Here is a 22735-nt window from a genome sequence, read left to right as displayed (position 1 = left end):
CGTCGATAGCAGACTCTTGTTACTGATTGGCCATACGAATTGTCAATCATCCCCGCTTTCTATTTGGTCGTTGAATCCAGTGCTATGATTGGACATATTTTTCATTTCTGTTGCTTGTTTTGAGTACTTCGCGCGGCAGAGGCGTCACCAGGTTTTTGCGTAGTTTAGAGTGACAAATTGTACCACCGTACTTTGAGGTCAAAATGGGTACCTGCTAGGCAAAATGCGTAGGCTACAGGTTGGCAGGTCTGACAATGTAACAACGGTAATCTGGCTGACATTCATGCGACATAAGAAAAGTCATCAAATAAAAAACACCACCACACAGTCTACTGAAAGTTTGCAAATTGCTGAGCTTCTTCTAAGTTTCTTTCATTTTAGTCCAAAATTTCAGGTAACAAGACATCCCTAATTTTAATATTTAAATCAGTACAAACATGTCTACTTCATTTTAAAGAAATATTACAAAATACAGTTTCATGAAGTGTACATTTTCACAATTTACTGACCACTAAAAGTTAATTTTATACAGACACATACCGCTCTTTTGGCTTCACAGGAGCCCACACAGGCTTCAGTGATCTCTTTATAGTACAACTGCTGCTCCACAGAGAGCTCATGCGTGCTGCGTGGTTTCATCCGGAGCTTCTCCTTTCCTGATAACCCATGAGAGTGAAACGCAAGTAAAGTTAGAAAAGCAACAGTAATAAACTGTAAAGCATTTTTAGTAAACTAATTCACTAACCTTTGACTTCTGCTGAGGTTGCACCTTGACCCTTGGCCTGGATGGCACCTTCCTTTTCCTGTCCAGGTTTGACAGCTTTAAGAGGCTCTGTAGACTCTGCCTTCTGCTGCTCCTTAGGAGCTGAGAGAAATTGAGTGAAGGACAACCACAATAAAATAAAAAATAAAACTAAGGGTGTTTTCACATCTGTAGTTCGGTTCATTGGGTCCGGACCAAATGGAAAAAAAAATTATATATTGTAGCTTTTTTAGCAGTTTTGGTTCATTTTAACACCACTCTGATTGGTCTTGTCCGCACCAGTTGAAACGAACCAAAATTCATGTGATAACATTCACATCACTCATTGGTCACATGTCTTTGAAAGTATTACCTAAACTGCTTCTCGATTGGTCAGAATCAACGAGCGTGACATTCTAACGGAACTCCGGAAGTAAACAAAAAGGAGGAAAATACAGCAGACACCATGGACAGAAGACTGCGCCCTGTCCGTGGTTGTTATACATAGTTTGTATACAGCACTCTAGACAAACTGTTCATTTCCAGAATGAATTGCGTATGCGGCTTGAAAACAACGTTTTAATGCACTGCAAACGGCGAAGACACCACATTGCGGAGGCTCCACCCGCACCTCCTTGCAACTCAAGGTATGTCTGCGATCTGCCATTGGGCTAATATTGCTAATATACACTGTCAACAAACACATCCTAATCCCATAAGGCACTGCGCAGCTGACTACGGCAGCTGGTTAAGTCCAAAAATGTGCAGTACTTTTGCAGTTAGGTCGGTTCAATCTCGGATCGTGTTCTCACCACAAACGAAAAATACAGAGAGGTCAGACAAATATACAGGTGAACAAATATACAAGAAAAGTCTCTTACCTGGGGGTGGATTTTCTGGTATTGCTGGCTGGACACCATCAATACTTAACCAGTGAGCTGTAAAACAAAATAAAATTACTTTGCCTTTTGCTGATATGTGACCATACTGAACATGTGAGCAATAAAGTAGTGAGTACAGTGGTGGTATGTGCTAAAAAATAAATAAAACTGCATCTTAATTAAACAGCTAAATTTTGTTTCAGATCAAAAATGATTAAGCACCTTTGAGTGACACATCAAGTGGGACTCGTGGGAGGGGCGTGTTGATGATGTCACTGAGATCTACCTCCTTCTCCTCATAGAAGTGTAATTCTCTGCCCCCTCCACTTGCAAAGCGAAACGGGATAAACTCTTGAGATTGGAAGCCATACAGCGGCTAAAGAGACACATGCAATTAAAAAAAGAACTTGCCACATAGTTTTTGTGAGTTGTTACCAGAGTACAATTGCCCACCCTCCTCTGGTGGTCTCCACTCACACTACACTTACTGATCCTTACCCGAGTACACTTACATCATTAAAAGATGTGATTGTTCAGAAGAAAACTGTAAGATATGCACAACAGACTTCATTATAACTCTCTCACGGCTTGAGTATACCGCACCCTGGTATGGTAAGGAGCACTCACACTAGCCAAACAAACTGTATTTTGGGGGTCAATCGTACTCAGGTCCGTTATGGTACACATAGTGTGAACACACCATAAATGTTACAACACTTAACACTTTCAGTTTTCTCACCTCTACGTTTTTTAGTTTAAGCGCATGGTCAATGTCACTAGTAGTAAGCTTGCGCCTTTTCCCATGGTGCATAAACTTCAGTGCATCCTGTGGGAGATATCAAAACACAAACAAGACCATTAGTTTTTTCTATCTCAAATATAAAGTATGTAATTATATAAATACAGTGCTTAAATGTATTAGATAAATAAAGGGGAAAAAAAATTTGGAATCTGTTTAAACATGTTTCAAACTAAACATTTTATTGTCATCGATAAGGCAAATAACAAAATGAAAAAACAAAAATAGTATTTTAATAAACCATAGTCATACACTGCAAAAAATGATTTTCAAGAAAAAAAATTCTAAGGAAAAAAGTGTCTTGTTTTCGGTAAAAATATCTAAAAATTCTTAAATTACGATGCTTTTTCCTGATGAGCAAAACAACCCAAGAAAATAAGTCTAGTTTTTAGACCAAAAATATCAAATTTAAGTGATTTTCTGCATAAAACAAGCTAAAAAATCTGCCAATGGGGTAAGCAAATTTTTCTAGCATTTAGTGTTTAAGAAAAATGTTCAAGATTTTTTTTGTTTACCCCATTGGCAATTTTTTTGCTTGTTTTATGCACAAAATCACTTAAATTTGATATATTTTTTTGATATATTATAGACTTTCTTGGGTTGTTTTGCTCATCAAGAAAAAGCATCTTAATTTAAGAATTGTTAGATATTTTTACTAAAAAAAACAAGACCAAAAGTACTAAGAATTTTTTTCTTGAAAATAATTTTTTGCAGTGTACACAATAACTAAAAAAGTAATTATTTATGGTCTCATTTGGCCTTGAAAACAGACTGCATTCTTGGCATTGTTTTACGTACTTTCCACAGTCTCTGTTGTTACTGATTTCCAAATAGTTCCTTGTTGTTCCCATAGACTTGCTTTTGATTAAACTTTTGTGTGATCTATTGTTGAATCTAATAAATCCCAAATTTGTTTAATAGGATTTAAGTCCAAACTTTATCCAATCAATAAATTCCAATACTTTAGATTCTTTCTCTTGGTCAAATAGTGTCTGCACAGTTTTGGTGTGTGACACAAGCCTTACATGGGGGGGGGGGGTCTAATAAATTGGTTAAGCACTGTATATATATATCAGAGCATTTCATTTTAATTGTCCAATTTTACTGTGAATAATTGACCTTTAGTTACACGTTATGCAATGTAGTTAGATTTAATTTAATTTTAAATCGAAATACCTGTGTAATCTCTTTAATCCTGTAGCTGACCTCCTCACTGAGAGCCAGACAGCTGTCCTCTTGCAGAGAGCCCACACCCACTGACTCTGCCATGGTCTTCATGGATTCAGTGGGTAAGATCACAGAACACAGTTTCTGCCTGCGCTCCTCCGCCATGTCTCACACTGCAGCAAATATTTTTGTCATCACAAATTACACAAACATTAACACACAGATTGCGTAACCCTGCTGGGAAAACCAGCATACCAGCAAATGTGTTTTGGTGCTGGTTTACTGGTGCGTCCCATGCTGGTTATACCAGCAAGAACAGCATATGTTGTGTTTTGGTGCTTGTATGCTGGTGACCATGCTGGTCTATGCTGTTTTTTCAGCAGGGAACTGAAAGATTTTTAGATTTTTTACATACATTACTTTACCACATGGGTTTATTTCAAAATGTATTGGTGATCTGTGCATATTTTATTATAATTCTACAGTATAGAAGAAACTGGATATATCAGCATTGCAAATATACCTGGTTATTAACTAAAATCATTAACGAATGTTCTCATAATTTCCATAGGACTTTTACTAAATACTAACCTGTATTAAATTGAAGTAATGTTTTGCTAGAGGACAGTTACAAAATTACAAACAAATTCTTTTTGATACCCCTACTGAAAAATCCAACTAAAACCAGCATAATCTGGTGAGCTGGTTTTAGCAAGCTGGTCTAGCTGTTTTTTGGTCACTTTTTAAGCAGGTCTAGCTGTGTTTTGGTCACTTTTAGATGGTCTAGCTTGACTTTGCTGGTCATGCTGGAAGATCAGCTGATCCACCCGCTTTGCCAGGCTGGGAGGACCAGCTACTGTCACATTAAACCAACTAAAACCAGCTACATGCTGATCTTTGCTGGATTTTTCGGTAGGGACCCTACATGGGTATGTCATCCAAATAACAATAACAGACCTTTTGAAAATGATTTAAGACCCAATCTCCCTAACTTACTCCTCCGTAACGTACTGTATTTGCAGCATCAAGACTTCATTCACTGCCCAACTCACTGAAAAAGGTCTATCAGACTTGATTTTGCTCAAGCACACATTCCCATATGCCAAAAATTTTAATATATTTGAATTAAAGTGAAGGGTTTTCGAGCATACATTTAAGCACAAATAACATACGAGTGCAAACCAAAAACTAATTACTAAAATATTACGCTGCTACAAAGCTATAAATACACACATGTAAGTGTCCTTAAATCCATTTAACTGATTAGTAGAATACCATTAGACTCTTTATTTACAGATGTTGTCCTGCAATAAAATTAGAAGCAAGCAGAAGAACTGAACTGCAATGCACTTACCTTAAAATGGTATCCAACGAAAATAGAACGATTAAAACAAATAAAAATGAACAAATCCTCTATTTATCACGCTTCACTCTGCCTTATAACTTATAACTGCACAGATAACTATTTATTTAACCACTGTATTTGTTATTTTATTTATACTTTATATGTGTTGTCCAGCTCCGAACCATTTTCCCGAAAATCCGCCATTTTGAATTTGCTGAAAGGTCCTGAGTGTCAGTGAAACATCGAAACATTATCCCATATACAGGTTTTACAAAAATTGTGTTTTCGAATTATCGTCTTTAATAAGAGTACTATAAAATGGCAAGCCACAAAAAATAAACACAATACATTTTACTATTACAATGTTTATATGGTTTCATTTTTATGCGTCTTTAATGATGATATCGATTGCTCCGTCATCTATGATCGACTAGTCAGTCTGCAAATGGTCCCGCTAGATATGTATAAAGGCTAGATGGCTCAAGGCGGAGTCCCTAACGGCATCACCTGGCGGCCATCTTACGACAGGGCGCTCGCTCACTCGTAGCATTGAGTTTAATGGTGCAGGTACTTTTAAATGACCATAACTTGCTCAATTTTCTACCGATTTTCAAACGGTTTGGGTTTTTACAAACGTTATTAACGTGGCTATAATTCTGGATGCTTTAACATGTTTCATGAATTTATTTTTTATTTTTAGTATAGGCATGCAGTGTCATAGGTACATCTTTGACGTTTATAACAAACCAAACCGTTTGAAAATCGGTAAAAAATTAAGCAAGTTATGGTCATTTAAAAGTACCTGCATCATTAAAACTCAATGCTACGAGTGAGCGAGCGCCCTGTCGTAAGATGGCCGCCAAAATGCGGACGTTGCACTCAATTGGCCAGCAGCGCGGACGAGCCATCTAGCCTTTATATACATATCTATGCTATCACATGTTTTGACGTCAATGTACCGCGAGAGCGATTCTCTGGCCCTGTCCCAATATACGCACTTCTGCCCTTGTGCCCCTCATATGCGCGCTCTCGCTAACGGGTGCAAGACCGTACGGTGTCCCGATTCTCTAATGGTGCTCTCCAGGGGTGATCATAAGTGCACTTAATGCACCCCTTTCGCAAGTGCGCATCAGACCGCACTTTGCTATGGGCTACTACCCAGAATCCTTGGAGTGTCCTGACATTTCCAACAGCTAACCAATGAGGGAGCGAAACGGTTGCTATGGTCGGAAGCCGGCAAAACTCAGAGGGAAAACATTTAAAATGTTTACTTCACAAAGTTTAATAAGGAATTTCATACTCCTAAAATAATAGAGTTTAATGGCTTACTTCAGTTATTGTGTCACAAAACACATAAGTATTAGTGATAATATTAGCTAACATTTTACTTTATATGATTTGTCGACTCGCTCTCGCGGTACGTTGACGTCATCCTCTTCAAGTCGAACAAGCCTAACAAAATGTTAAAGAAAATAAAGTTGGAACTCGGAAGACGGGACTGAAATTACTTTTTTAGAACTTATTTTTATTAAAATAAACAGAAATATTGTGCTTTTAAAGCAAAGCTTTTAAGATCTTCATTCGGGGGTGTGTTCAAGTATTTCTACATAAACATGCATGCACATTTTGTTCTAAATGGACAGACCTTTATAAAATTAATTATGGTTTTATTATATAGTAACAGTGTAGTAACCGTGGTTTTTGATACAACAACAAGAATAAACAACAACAAATTATCTGCTAACATAATAACAACAAATAATAATTATTTTAATAATATTTATTTTAATAATAATTATTATAACTAGTATTAATGGCAAAATCATGCTAGATAGGCCTACCTGGTAATCCATCTCCTAAATTCATAACTAGCCAGGGAAATCACATGCCCACCAGTGTTAGAATCAATTAAATGATGTAGGCTACATAAACCATTTTTTGCTTCTTAAACATTATGGGCAAAGCTGAAAAATATTTCCAAAAATGGGGTACTGAGATCACCACTTGTTTTGAAGGGGCAAATAAAGTTACAAAGAATATTTATTTGGATATGACTATTATATTTTGAACTCTATCAATTATTGTTGTTAAATTTTCAAATATTAGTATTTTCATCAGTTTTATAAAATTTGTTTTTACAGCTTTTCAATGAATGATTCACAAATTACAGTGTCATAAAACATTTATTTTATTGACCCTTTGCAACCGTTTACTATTTACTGTTGTTTCAAAGTTGAACAAACAACTATTCAACCAAATTTCAACATTGAAGGTCGGTCATATGTCTGCTAAGATGGTTCTTACTGGTGTCCAGTAGAATACCACCATAAGTTTCCAAATGTGTTTTATTGGTCCTTAATGGTATCCAATAGAAAATACATGCCACCAATAGAAGAAAGCAAAATACCAATAGAAACCAATAGGAACCAACAGGGACCATTACAGTGTCCATTAAAACCAACAGAAATTCATTATAACTATTAAATTATTACAAATTCTGTAATGGTTTCTATTGTTTTTTTTTTCATCTGTACCCACTAGGATCATTACAACTTTCCAAAGAAACCACTAAATCTATTGGAGTCATACCGTTTCCTACTGTTGTCCGGTAGATACCACCATAATTTTCAAAGGTGTTCTATTGGTCCTTAATGGTATCCAATAGACAATACATGCCACCAATAGAAGAACGCTAATTACCAATAGAGACCCACAGGGACCATTACCGTGTCCATTAAAACCAGTAGAATTCCCATTAAAACCATTACAAATTCTGTAATGGTTTATATTGTTTTTCAGCAGTACCCACTAGGACCATTACAGCTTTCCAAAGAAACCACTAAATCTATTGGAGTCATACTGGTTCCTACTGATGTCCAGTAGATACCACCATAAGGTGTTCTATTGGTCCTTAATGGTATTCAATAGACAATGCATACCACCAATAGAAGTAAGCAAATTACCCATAGAGACCAACAGGGACCATTACAGTGTCCAATAAAACCAATAGAATTCCCATTAAAACCATTACAGATTCCGGAATGCTCTCTATTGTTTTATTCAGCAGGGTAGGTAGGTATACGATGTTTGTTATAAAACAGATATGTTTTCTCCTCTTAACGCACCGAGCTAACAATACTTCACTTAGTGAGAAAATGGCAAGGCCACTACACCTTAACAGTTAGTATATTATATTTATATTTCTTATACATTATATTATTATATATACAAAACATATATTTGTGTGAAAACTATTAGCTTTTTTGAGATTTATGTGCGTTTTTTTTAATAAGAGCTGATGCGCCGTATGGCGCACACACGTGCACACATAGTGTTTGTTTTTTAAATAAATGAATTTATTACGTGTGTAGGCATCTGTATTTGGCCTGGATGTCACAAAACGGGCACATTGTTAACATGTATTCCACTGCATGCAGCACGGCGCAGACAAATCAAACTACCCAGCAAACACATAACGTTCCCCTAACGTTTTGATAAACTAAGTCATTGAAGTCATTATTTATATATTTTACAAGGTTATCTTAATACAATATCTGATGCTGAGGTATTTTTTTTTATAAAAAATAAGCTCCAATTCATGTTCTCTGAACAATAAACACTGTTTTACACATGATGTAGTCTGATTATTTGCATATAGGCATATAACAATACAGAGGTTAGGGGAGGTTATCAGAACGTTATGGGAATGTTAGCACAATGTTAGGGGACTGTTAGCGCGACTGTTAGGAGAACGTTCCCAAAACCTAGTAGGAACGTTCTATTGATGTCAAGAAAACTTTCCTGGAACCAGCTGGGAACCAAAAATTGTTAGCTGGGTACACAAAGCAATTGGATTAGAGAACTGTCAATCACTACCTGGTTCACTGCCTGTCGTTATTAATAGGAAAGATGGAACAAACTGAAACTTTTTTTCAGATTTACAAACAATCTCGCAATTCTACATCCTCGTTTTAGCTAGCAGTTCAAGCTAACGATAGTAATCAACATCAGTGATATTAGCCAGCAGCTCAGCTAATGATTGCCAAGCGCCCTCGTCCACTCCATCCACCTCCCACATCCCAAGTCAGAGAGGATGCCGACAGAAATGCAGTCTGTCCCGCTACAGTTTCCAACAAAGACGTCAATCAAAGTGAGCACTTTTAAATAACAGGAACTTGTAAATTATGTTAATAACTTATCACTGGGCTGGAAATTACAATTTGCCCGGCCATCGCTGTATGTCACTGCACTGACAATTAATCTGTTTAAAATCATTAAATCAGTTATTTGTTATGTCATATTTAGATAAGTGTTGCACTACCCGACTACAGTACTTGACATTAGGTTCCTTGACTAAAATATATAAGCATCAATTTAGAAACCCTGCATTGGATATAGAGTGTCATATGCTGTAAATGTATTTAAATACAGATTAAATACTGTTATTTTTATATTTTTATGAAAATCAGGTCAGATATTAGATATCACATCAGAGTTCAGTCTCCACAATAGCATGTTTCCCTCCCCTGACCCTCTTAAGGAACTAAATGTGCTCAATCCAATCTTACACGCTGTTAACCTGAGAAGTTAACCCGATAACTTGAAAATTGGCTTTACCTGAACAGTTTTTCATCAGGAATACAAAGTTGATGCCATGCTCAAGGTTACCTACAGCAAGAAGTTTTTATCTCAACAGTACAGTATTTCCTCCACCACCTAACATACTTGACTTATCATGCACCAACTATTTTAAGGAGGCACAGTGTGCACAGCTACACTTCATACTATAATCATAATTATTAACGTGAATTACTATAAAAAAAATAATATATATATATATATATATATATATATATATATATATATATATATATATATATATATATATATATATACACCATATTCTTACAGCCTATACATTGCAAAAAATGTCAGAAGCGTTTATGGATTATTTTAATTGCTATTTTATACATTAATAAAAAACTGGGTGAAACAAATTCTCTTTTTAAACTGACAAATCATTTAAGCATTCTCTGATTGGCTGTAATGGGCAAACTGCAAAAACAGCAAATAAAGAGAAACCTTTGATGAAACATAAGCAGGTCTAAATGTAACAATTTTCATTTATTTTCACATTTCAATTTAATTGCATTGAAAGCATACAATAAAAAAATTATAATGATGAATTAATAGAGGACCGCATTTTTGCATCATATTTGACCTCAGAGTCAGAGCGAATGTGATCTGCACCCTCTCTAGGGGTAAATCTAGGCTTGTTGCCTGCAAGGCATCCTCTTGACAACTGATTTGACCCTTAGCAGATTTACAATAATAGACTGTGACAAGCTTCTGCCCATCCTAATCCACCGACCATAATCCACACAAGCTAATGATCTGATTAGTTTGGATTTCAGATGGTCTATAATCTAACCCTGCCCACTTAGAATGAGACACTGGGGGGGGGGAGAGAGAGAGAGAGAGAGAGAGAGAGAGAGAGAGAGAGAGAGAGAGAGAGAGAGAGAAAATGACGCGAGTCAATGAATGATGTAGACTAGAGGTAAGTGCACAAGAGGGCCAACACTTTGACAACTTGCAGGAGGAGAGAGGGGTTTCACCCGGTCTATTAAGGTCTATACTTGGGATTTGGGAGGATTTTAATTGGTGACCATTGACAGAAGGACTCTACACAAGGCAGAGTTACAAACGTTAAGGTAGGGATATAATTGACTTTGACTTTTGCTTATTTTTTTATCAGTTAATAGGAAATTTATTTATAGAATGATAAATAATAAATGTATTAAAGGGGCCATGGCATGAAAATCAGACTATTTCCATGTTTAAGTGCTATGATTGGGTCCCCAGTGCTTCTATCAACCTAGAAAATGTGAAAAAGATCAACCCAGTAACTTAGTTTTGGTAAACCATTCTCTACAAGCACATGAGAAAATAGGTAGTTGAAATTTGGCTCTCCTTATGATGTCATATGGAGCTCTTATTATAATAATACCACCCCTTAATCTGCACTATCCAACCACACTGCCATTTAGTGCATAGAAAAGGAGAGAGAGAAAATAATCACAATCACAATTGAGTTTTATTTACAACAAACCGCTCATTTGCATTTTAAAGGACACACCCAAAACGACACATTTTTGCACAGACCTACAAAGTTTTTAACATGTTATAATAAATTATCTCTGGGGTATTTTAAGCTAAAACTTCACATATGTGCTCTGGGGACACCAAAGATTTATTTGACATCTTTAAAAAGTCTGTGCCATTGCACATTTAATAATTTTTTTTGTTTTCAAACTGTGATCAATTAGAAGTTACTCCACAAAAAAAATGTAATGATATGCTTTGATCTAAAACAGGTTTATGTTTGTGTTAAACTTAAAAAAGATACTGCTAAACAGTAATAAACAAACAAATTTAATGGCCAAGAATAATGAATTGATAGCACATCTAAACCAATCAGCAACTGTCTATCAACGTTCTTTATGAAAAATCACTTAGATTAGGGGAGACTCATAATATTATTTTAGTTTGATTGTGATGTGTAAAAGTTTAGCAAACAAAATCCATGACCCAAAATGGTACATGACCTCTGTAAACACAAACTTGCGTATTGTTACACACATGTTTACTGCTGTGCATCTACTCTTAATGTTTTACTGTGTGTAATTTAAATTCAAATACTTCTAGCATAAAGACGAAAATAAATCACAGTAAGGAACAGAATATGAACAAATAGTTAACCGATCAGCACGATGCAGACAAATGAATTAAATCAGACTGTTAGATATGACAGAACACAGAATCCCAGCGCAGAGGTATTTATTCACAGAATGTGTATAGTTGAAAACACTCGATGACTTAGTATAAATGAGCAAACACTAGAGACAGTCAATGTGTATAGGGCATAACACTCGGCGGCAGTCCACTGCCGAAATTCCTTCGGGAAAGTAGTGGGAAACACAGCATGAGCCGTAGGACATCCACTGAACATCCGAGGGCCTCTGACAAGGAATCCGAGAGAGAGAGTGAAAGGCAGATGGTGCTTCAGCAGGTATTCACACTGGACAGCGCTCCGGTGAACTCTGCGCTCGGAAATCCTTATAGGAGAGAGACGCAAGCTCGGCTGTTGCCACTCCAACCAAGCGAGCGAGCGAGCAGGAATGTGAGAAAATCCAGCAGATGGTGGGCGAAGACTAGAAGCCAATCCTTAAGGCAGAGTGAGGCGGAACAGGGGATCTGGAAAAAGGCAGCAGGGAGCTCGAATTAAATAGCTAACTAATGACACAACTAGACAAGAACTAGACAGAGCTAGATAGGCATGAACATACTGAGACGAACTTGCAAAGAACAGAGGAAACGAGGGGAATTTAAATCAAACCGGATTGGGCAATAATAATGAACAGGTGAGGGACGCCGGTGAGAAGAGTCAGAGATAATGAGATCACCAGGTGGAAGACGCGCACGTGTGGAGCTGTCAAAACAAAAACACAACACAAGTGAAACAAAGACAAAACAGCCAATAGGACCGAAATCATAACAGGACTCCCCCCCACGACCGCCACCGGGCGGTCCATGAGGAGGCTCACCCCGTCGCCGGCGGAGATCCTCTATCAGCCCAGGGTCCAGAATGTTCCGGGCCGGTACCCAACACCTCTCCTCCGTACCATAGCCCTCCCAGTCTACCAGATATTGAAATCCCCTACCCCGGCGACGCACATCTAAAAGGGACTTAACAGTATAAACGGGAGCGCCATCTACAAGCTGAGGGGTGGGAGGGGGCAGAGGGAACAGGGTTAAGGTGGGAAAAATAAACCGGTTTAAGCTTGGAAACATGGAAAACCGGATGAACCCGACCGAGTGCAGGAGGCAATCTGAGCCGAACCGTCACGGGATTAATAACCTTAATTATACTGTATGGCCCAAGGAATCGTGGAGCCAGCTTACGAGAAGGCTCACGGAGAGGTAAATCCTTGGACGAAAGCCATACTTTCTGCCCACAGATAAAACGGGGCGCGGGTCTACGGTGACGGTCGGCCGCAGCTTTGGTTCGTCTGGAAACCTGACGTAACGTAAATCTAGCCTTTCTCCAGGTGCGTTTGCAACGACGGACGAAAGCCAGCGCAGACGGAACCACCGCATCAGGTTCTTGGGACGGAAATAAAGGAGGCTGAAAGCCCATGGATGCCTCAAATGGGGACATATTCAGTGATGACACGGGGAGAGAATTATGGGCGTATTCGACCCAGGGTAACTGTTGGCACCAGGAGCTCGGATATTGTGATGTCAGACAGTGGAGAGCTCTACCTAAATCTTGGTTAGCCCGTTCACATTGCCCGTTGGTCTGGGGGTGATACCCCGAAGACAAGCTGGCTGTGGCGCCAATCTGTCTACAGAATTCCTGCCAGAAACGAGAAATAAACTGTGGACCCCTATCTGAAACCACGTCTGTGGGCAGACCATGTAAGCGAAAGACGTGTTCGATCATTATCTGAGCTTTTTTCCTTGGCAGTGGGGAGCTTGGGCAAAGGGACAAAGTGAACCGCCTTGGAGAAGCGGTCCACAATGGTCAAAACTACAGTGTTTCCCTTGGAACTAGGCAAATTGGTCACAAAATCAATGGCGATATGAGACCAGGGACGAGAGGGGATGGGTAAAGGTTTAAGCAGACCAAAAGGGGCTTGATGAGAGGCCATATTACGGGCACAAACCTGACAGGCTAACACAAACTGTCTGACATCGGGACCCATAGAGGGCCACCAAAAACGCTGACGCACTGTAGCCAACGTTCTCCGAACCCCCGGATGGCAAACAAACTTGGACTCGTGACCCCACCGGATGACCTCGGAGCGAAGTGCATTAGGAACCCACAATCGGCCCGCTGGGCACCCCTCGGGCACTTCCCCCTCCCGGCCGGCCCGTCTCACCCGTTGTTCTATTCCTCAGCGCAGGGCACCCACCACCCGCCCCTCAGGGTGGATGGTCTTGTCCCCAGCAGAACCGGGACTTTCGAACAAACGAGAGAGAGCATCGGGCTTAGTATTCTTAGAACCGGGCCGGTACGAGAGGGTGAAGTTGAATCTGTCAAAGAAGAGTGCCCAAGGAGCTTGACGAGAAGATAACCTCCTGGCTGAACGGATGTATTCAAGATTTTTATGATCCGTCCAGACCAGGAAGGGCTCCGAGGTCCCCTCCAACCAGTGACGCCACTCACCCAAAGCCAGTCTGACCGCCAGCAGCTCCCGATTACCTATGTCATAATTTCGTTCTGCTGGGTTTAACCGATGGGAGAAAAAGGCACAGGGATGCACCTTGCCATCCTTAACAGGCCGCTGAGACAAAACGGCGCCTACCCCGACATCTGAAGCATCCACCTCCACAATAAATTGAGCGGCAGGATCTGGAATAGAGAGAACAGGAGCAGAGATAAACCGGGACTTTAAATTATCAAAGGCTTCCTGAGCACTAGAATTCCAGACAAACCTCTCCTTAGTGGAAGTGAGAGCAGTAAGAGGCTGAGCAACCCGACCGTAATTTCTGATAAATCGCCAGTAAAAATTGGCGAACCCCAGAAACCTTAATAAATCCTTACGGGACTCGGGGACTGGCCATTCGGCAACCGCTTTAATCTTGGCTGGGTCAGGACGTATCTCACCTGCGGCAACAACGAAACCCAAGAGCGAAACTGACCTACGATGGAACTCGCACTTCTCCGCCTTAACATACAGCTTGTTCTCTAATAACCGGCGTAAGACTCGGCGGACATGCTGAGTGTGTTCCTGCATAGAGGGGGAAAAGATGAGAATATCATCTATGTACACAAAGACAAACTTGTTAATCATGTCTCTCAGCACATCATTGACCAGAGTTTGGAAGACAGAGGGAGCGTTACAAATCCCGAACGGCAAAACGCAGTACTCAAAGTGTCCGGTGGGGGTGTTAAAGGCTGTCTTCCATTCATCTCCCTCTCTTATACGCACCAGATGATAGGCGTTGCGTAAATCTAGCTTAGTAAAGAACTGCGCCCCCTGCAGGAGCTCAAACGCAGTTGACATTAAAGGAAGGGGGTACCTATTCTTAACAGTAATGTAATTCAAACCCCTATAATCAATACAGGAGCGCAGGGAGCCGTCTTTCTTTTCAACATAGAAAAACCCCGCCCCTGCGGGCGAGGTGGAGGGACGGATGAGACCGGCACGCAGGGCATCATTAATATACTGGTCCATAGCCTCTCTCTCAGGACCCGAATAAGAATAAAGTCTACCTTTAGGCGGAGAAGTGCCGGGGAGGAGATCAATACCACAATCATATGGCCGGTGAGGAGGAAGGAAGGTGGCCCGGGCTTTACTAAACACCTGAGCGATATCCGCATACTCCGCCGGGACCCCGGTCAGATCGACCGCCGGAACCTGAGGGAGAGAAAGAACAGAACCAGAAACAGCAGAACCAAGACAAGACACATGACAAGACTGGGACCAAGACAAAATAACATTTTGCTGCCAATCAACGTGAGGATTTTGTTGCGCTAACCATCCATGCCCTAAAATAATAGGAGATAAAGAAGCATGAAGGATATGCAACACAATCTCTTCACGATGATTACCAGACACAGAGAGACTCACAGGGGAAGTGTAATCCGAGCCATCTGCTGTCCCTTGAGGGACCAGACATCCAAAGGGGATTGGAGAGGGACAACCGGGACACCCCAGGCGCGAACCAGAGCCTTATCGATGAAGTTGCCCTCCACACCAGAATCGAGCAGGGCAGTGGACGGATGATCGCGCCCAGCGAAGGACAATGTGACAGGGAGTTGGGTACTGGAAACAGGGGAGAGTTTAGAAGTGACGCCCACCAGGACTCCCGCACTCACTGATGGGCAGCGGCTTTTACCGGGCAGGTCTTCGCAAAATGTCCGGACTTCCCACAATATAGGCACAGGGCATTCTGTAAGCGTCTCTCTCTCTCTTTCAGTGAAAGACGCATCCGACCCAGCTGCATAGGCTCGACTTCTGAAGATGGTAAGGTGGAAGAAGAGGTGGATGAGGCTATCTCGTCCAAGAAAACTCGCTGGCGAAGAGAGCGACGCTGATTGCGTAACTATCTCCGGGCTTCGATCCTAAGAGCCAGGTCAATAATGGCATCGAGAGAGTGAGGGAGATCGTGAACAGCGATTTCATCTTGAAGACCATCTGACAGTCCATCTACAAACTGTGCCCGGAGAGCAGACTCATTCCACTTACAGGCCGCCGCTAAGGTCTTTAACTCTATGGCGTATTCAGTAACAGAGAGCCTTCCTTGGACCAGACGAGCCAGCCGAGCCGCTGCAGCATCTCCGCGCACCGAACGGTCAAACAGCTTTTCCATTTCTTCGCGAAACTCGTCGAAGGAACGACAGCAAGGATCGCGAGCATCCCACACAGCCGTAGCCCACTCACGTGCCTTGCCAACCAGCAGCGTGATGACGTACGCAACCCGGGTGCGCTCAGAGGAATAGCGACAGGGCTGGAGGGCGAAAAACAAAGAGCACTGCGAGAGAAACGCCCGACAAGAGGTGGGGTTGTCATCGTAAGGTGGAGGTGCCGTGGCATGGGGTTCCGACTCGGACAACTGACCGGGTGGAGAGGCTTCTAGACGAACCTGGTCGACGCGTGAGGATAGGTCCGCCACATGGGAGGATAAATCCTCAACATCCTGAGATGTGGAGGAGAGCCGGGCTGAATGTTGGCTTAGCCAAGACCCCTGCTGGGCGAGCGCTGATCGGGGTGCGTCAACCTCCACGGGATCCATGTCTTGGCAAGTTCGTCCTGTTAGATACGACAGAACACAGAATCCCAGCACAGAGGTATTTATTCACAGAATGTGTATAGTTGAAAACACTCGATGACTTAGTATAAATGAGCAAACACTAGAGACAGTCAATGTGTATAGGGGATAACACTCGGCGGCAGTCCACTGCCGAAATTCCTTTGGGAAAGTAGTGAGAAACACAGCATGAGCCGTAGGACATCCACTGAACATCCGAGGGCCTCTGACAAGGAATCCTAGCGGACACACAGAGAGAGAGAGTGAAAGGCAGATGGTGCTTCAGCAGGTATTCACGCTGGACAGCGCTCCGGTGAACTCTGCGCTCGGAGATCCTTATAGGGGAGAGACGCAAGCTCGGCTGTTGCCACTCCAACCAAGTGAGCGAGCGAGCAGGAACGTGAGAAAATCCAGCAGATGGTGGGCGAAGACTAGAAGCCAATCCTTAAGGCAGAGTGAGGCGGAACAGGGGATCTGGGAAAAGGCAGCAGAGAGCTCGAATTAAATAGCTAACTAATGACACAACTAGACAAGAACTAGACAGAGCTAGATGGGCATGAACATACTGAGACGAACTTGCAAAGAACAGAGGAAACGAGGGGAATTTAAATCAAACCGGATTGGGCAATAATAATGAACAGGTGAGGGACGCCGGTGAGAAGAGTCAGAGATAATGAGATCACCAGGTGGAAGACGCGCACGTGTGGAGCTGTCAAAACAAAAACACAACACAAGTGAAACAAAGACAAAACAGCCAATAGGACCGAAATCATAACACAGACTTACCGTACTGTTCAGCAAGAAAACAAGTAGCGATTTGAATTTTGCGTCGATCCTGATGGGTGGGGTGGATAGGTGGTGTATTCTTTGAAATGGAGTCCTTTTCCATTGGCGTTGTTACTGCTGTAGATATAAAATGACTACAATTTCCAAGATGCATTGGATGCACTACAACGTCATTCCAACACACGTTTGAAATGTTTGTTTTCATCATTTTGCATCCTCTGCTCGCACTTTATATACTTTTTTATAATCCGCGTTTTCACATTATGCTTTGTTCTTTATACTTGATTATTAATAAAATATATATATCTTTATACAGTTTATAACGTTGACAAAACATGTTTAGTTGACAAACATGTTGACAGGTATTTTAAATGATGCTCAGATTTTCTTAAATAAAATCTTTAAGAATTTAATTATACAGTATTAATAACAAATGTATTTAGTAAACACACTTGTAGAGATTGTGTTTTTATCCAGTTTTTATTTAACAATATGTGTTTTTTTATTGAATCAGCACTTTCTTGATGAAATATAAGACTTTTTAAACATGCCTCAGGAATTATCTCTTTAGTGGATTAACTGATCATTATTGGAAACATTGTAACACTGTATTGAAATACTATATTGTTACGAACCCCTCAAAGTTGCTCGTAAGGGTAGTGGGGTTCACGCAACATAAAAAGGACATGCGAGTCAAAGCACCATTTAAATATTTATTAAATGCCGTTGCACTCACGTGCCACGGGCAACTACTTATAAGGGTTGCGGACGAAAGACTTTCACAAACAATTTAACAAAAACCAAAAAAAACATAGAACAGCCAAATATTAAATAAATACAGTTTTTCAGCGTCAGCGAAATCTCAGGACGCACACGGAGCTCTTGTCAAAGCAGCGGGACCAATAAAGCTTCCCCTCAAGTGTGCGCCACGCTCACGTAGAGCTAAAGACAGTGGCAGTGGCGACCGGGTGACTGGAGTTCAGATGGAAACGGCATAGGGAACTCAGCCTTCTCACACATTCACCCTCTCCTTTTATCTCCACCCCAAACTTCATCATGAGCCGCAGGTGCACGAGGGCGGAGCTTCTCCTCGGTAACAGGATAAACCAAATCAATACAACATACCACACAAAATAATAATAAATACAAAACACGGCCGTAACACTTCCCCCCTAAAAAACAGAAACGGACCAAATTTTTCCTCCAGCTCCCTTTAGAGTTACGGAAAAATAAGGCGGTTTCTGACACACTCTGAATTAACCCCGGGACAAAGTTTTCAGATCCCTTTTTATGGCGGATCTCTAAGTTATACGGCTGCACCATTAGTGCCCATCTCATCAAACGTTGATTGTGATTATACATTTTACTGAGAAAGACTAAAGGATTATGATCCGTATAAATCATAACTGGGTACCGACTGGCCCCCACATAAACATTGAAATGTTGTAATGCCAATAAGAGAGCTAAAGTCTCCTTCTCAATTGTGGAGTAATTAAGTTGATGACAATTAAACTTGGAAGAAAAGTAGGATACAGGATGAGCTATTCCGTCAGCACCCTCCTGTAAAAGGACAGCTCCCGCTCCGACAGCACTGGCATCCACCTCCAGCTGGAACGCCCGACACACATCCGGAGCCGAGAGGACAGGAGCACTACAAAGGAGAGATTTTGCAGACAGAAATGCCTGATGACAGTCATTAGTCCAAATGAAATCAACTTTAGGGCTACACAATCGAGTTAACGGAGCAACAACACTCGAGAAATTTTTGCAGAAGCACCGGTAATATCCAACCATTCCGAGGAATCTCCGCAGTTCTCGCCTCGTAGTAGGTATCGGATACTCAAGAACAGCAGTCACTTTTACATCTAACGGCCGCACCTGCCCATTTCCTACCTGCTTTCCAAGGTACGTGACCGACGCTTTAGCAAATTCACACTTTTTAAGATTTAAAGTGAGAGACGCAACAGATAGACGATGAAAGACATCGCGCAGAAGTGACAAGTGGTCAGCCCAAGTAGACGAATAAATGACTACGTCATCCAAATAGACGTTACAGTTAGGAACATCGCCCAACACTATAGACATCAAACGCTGGAACGTCGCCGGCGCGTTTCGAAGGCCGAAGGCCATCCGTGTATACTGTAAAAAAGAATCTGGGGTGACGAACGCGGAGATCTCAGAGGCGCGCTCAGTTAGAGGCACTTGCCAATAACCTTTTAATAGGTCTAATTTTGTAATATACTTCGCCACCCCAAGATTATCAATACAATCATCGATACGCGGAAGTGGGAAAGCATCAGGGACCGTAACAGAGTTAACTCTTCGAAAATCAGTGCAAAAACGAACAGATCCATCAGATTTTGGCACCAAGAGACACGGCGAGCTCCAAGGGCTTGTACTCGCAACAGCAAAGCCATTTTGCAAGAGATACATTACCTCGCGTTTCATTTCTTCCCGTTTACTGACAGGACAACGATATGCATGTTGTTTATTGGGTATGGCATTACCGACATTTATATCATGCGCAAGGACATTAGTACCTGGAGGAACATCACAGAATAAATTCTGAAAACTATCCAACAACTTTTTAATGTCCTGCTGTTGTTCATCAGACAAATAGGACAACTGAGAGTGAATATTTGACAAAACTTCCGAGTTTTTCAAACTACCACCCCTGACAACCTCCATGGATACCTCCAATCCATCATCTACCTCATCTGTAGGCAGAGTAAGCGTCAGCAACGAAACGCGCTCCTTTGACTCAGTCACCGGTTCAGGTCCGGAAACATCAACACTCCCATTAAGAACAGCGGTCTCACCTTTAACATCAGCACGGCATAAATATGGTTTTAACATATTGATGTGACATAACCGAGTTTTCCGCCTCCGTTCAGGAGTATGGATAACATAATCCGTGTCGTTTACCTTGCTTTTAACAACGTAAGGGCCAGAGAACCGCGCTGCAAAAGCAGACCCCGGAGTAGGAATCAATACTAAAAGTTTCTCTCCCGGTTGAAAATTACGCGCAACTGCCTTCCGATCGAAACAGCGCTTCATTTTCTTTTGCGACCGGGCAAGAGCTTCTTTAGCAGCAGTACAAGCCGTATGTAGACGCTCATGGGTGCGGGACACAAGATCAAGTATATTCGTCTTCTCGGAAAGACCTGTACACAGAAACTCTTCCTTTAACATTTTCAAAGGCCCACGGACATTATGCCCAAAGACTAGTTCAGAAGGGCTAAAACCCAATGAGTCTTGTCGCGCCTCGCGCACCGCAAATAAAACAAAGGGAACCCCCTCTTCCCAATCATTTCCAGTCTCTAAGCAGTACTTACACAGACTTGATTTTAATGTCTGATGCCAACGTTCTAATGCGCCCTGCGATTCAGGGTGATAGGCACTCGAAACCACGTGAGACACTCCTAGAGCTTTCAACACATTACGGAACACGCGAGATAAAAAATTCGACCCCTGATCTGTTTGAACAGTTTTTGGGAGACCAAAAGTCGTAAAAAACTTCGTAAGGGCCGTAACAATATCTATTAGCTTGGTAACACTTCATAATAAGGGTTCACCATGAATCATGATGAACATGTAACTTAGTTTTTTAAACGGAGTTTCAAAGGACTCTAAACGATCCCAAACGAGGCATAAGGGTCTTATCTAGCGAAACGATTGTCATTTTTGACAAGAAAAATAAAAAATATGCACTTTTAAACCACAACTTCTCGTCTAGGTCTGGTCCTGAAAAGCACCAGCGCGACCTCACGCAATGCGTCATGACGTCAAGAGGTCACAGAGGACGAACGCGAAACTACGCCCCAGTGTTTACAAGTGTGAAGAAAGAGGACCATTCCGACGTTGTTGTATGCGAAATGATACTAATTAATGTCTTTGTGTCAGTTTATTGTTTAAAATGGTCCGCAAATGTGCGTTTCATATATGTAACACGTGACCTCTCTACGTCACTACGCATTTATGTGAGGTCGCGCTGGCGCTTTTCAGGACCGGACCTAGATGAGAAGTTGTGGTTTAAAAGTGCATATTTAAGTTGGCTTGTGAAAGCCAACTTATTGAAATGCTATTTAAACTTATATCTTATTATTATTCTTCTGATCCAAAAATTTCCAATTCTAACTCCTCTTAGAGCTTTAACTCTACATACTCCAAACTCAGGTCAGACCTTCAGTCTGATCTGACTCGAGTTGCTATATCTTTTCTAAGGGATCAGATTACAGAATTCCTAAAAATTGGGATCAAACTTCCCAAAATTCCCATTGACTTAACATTGCAAGAAACTTTGAAAGGTCATAACTCTGAGTGTCGATTTCGTAGAAACGTGTGGACTTCCACATTTGAAGAAACTGGCAGGCTGTGTAAGAACATACCTCACAATGGGGTGTAAGCTGTACCCCTGGGGTGTAAGAGGCCCCCAAAATGTCCCATTGACTTATAATGGGGCATGAAACATGCCCATATTAGGGAATAAAAGCGTCCCTGATGGAATATCTTCACTTTAGAGTGTCGTGGAGACATGGGGGTGGGCTCATTTTACTCAGTCATCCAATCAGTCTCTTGGGATCGTCCCAGAGCTATTAAGCCACACCCCTAGCAACAATTTTGGGTACCCTAGCAACATCTACCATAGACTACCATTATAAAAAGCCCAGTGCCCGGTTGCATGAAACTCCTTAAGTGAGGGGTTCCCTGAGGGAGAAAAAATCCCTGAGGTAAGAGATTTATTTAAGACCGTTGCAACAGAGGTCTTAACTGTCACCCTTACCTAAGTGTTTATACTAAGTATTTTACGGCAGTCTCTGCCAAAACTCGGCAGCGGAGACGCGGTTGCTGTAGTTACAACATCTCACAGCGGTAACAAATCAACGCACGCAGCTCAACAGACGGCGGATTTGTGTACAATGAAACATCGCAAATAACAGACTGTAAAGGGCCGCATGTATAAAACCTCAAAGTAATTCAAACTGGAAACACTTTAGATTGACGGACGATCAAACCGCTATTCTCCTAATAAATACGCATCACTTTTCTCTAGGGATTATTTCGATCGTTAGAAATGCGCGTTGATACTTCATTTTCTTAAATAACCATAAAATCAGCCATCACGTGTCACGTTAAGGGACCTGTTCTAGTCCCTTACGTTTAGGACTTTGTAGCAACGCATAGCAAAACTTAAGGTA

At 41.3% G+C, this 22735-nt stretch overlaps 2 protein-coding genes across 2 annotated transcripts in view; one reads left to right on the top strand and one right to left on the bottom strand.

The window, feature by feature from the left end:
* The window catches only part of taf6 (TAF6 RNA polymerase II, TATA box binding protein (TBP)-associated factor), a 29347-nt gene extending 23967 nt beyond the window's left edge, over positions 1 to 5380 (bottom strand). Inside the window, exons 1-7 of the mRNA XM_055201036.2 lie at positions 4944 to 5380; positions 3599 to 3762; positions 2363 to 2449; positions 1846 to 1999; positions 1624 to 1680; positions 746 to 865; positions 541 to 656 (exon numbers count right to left, since the gene is read on the bottom strand). Coding sequence (XP_055057011.2) covers positions 541 to 656; positions 746 to 865; positions 1624 to 1680; positions 1846 to 1999; positions 2363 to 2449; positions 3599 to 3754 — 690 coding nt within the window. The 5' untranslated portion in view covers positions 3755 to 3762; positions 4944 to 5380. The remainder of the gene's footprint in view (positions 1 to 540; positions 657 to 745; positions 866 to 1623; positions 1681 to 1845; positions 2000 to 2362; positions 2450 to 3598; positions 3763 to 4943) is intronic.
* Positions 5381 to 10410: 5030 nt separating this feature from the next.
* Positions 10411 to 22735, top strand: part of grk1b (G protein-coupled receptor kinase 1 b) — an 81074-nt gene continuing 68749 nt past the window's right edge. The window contains exon 1 of the mRNA XM_055201027.2: positions 10411 to 10645. The gene's annotated coding sequence lies outside the window, so the exon portion shown is untranslated. The remainder of the gene's footprint in view (positions 10646 to 22735) is intronic.

This window comes from Misgurnus anguillicaudatus, chromosome 22, assembly GCF_027580225.2.
Source record: "Misgurnus anguillicaudatus chromosome 22, ASM2758022v2, whole genome shotgun sequence".
Classification (NCBI taxonomy): domain Eukaryota; kingdom Metazoa; phylum Chordata; class Actinopteri; order Cypriniformes; family Cobitidae; genus Misgurnus; species Misgurnus anguillicaudatus.
The sequence above is the reverse complement of the archived record's forward strand: the minus strand, read 5'-3'. Positions and strand labels throughout refer to the sequence as shown.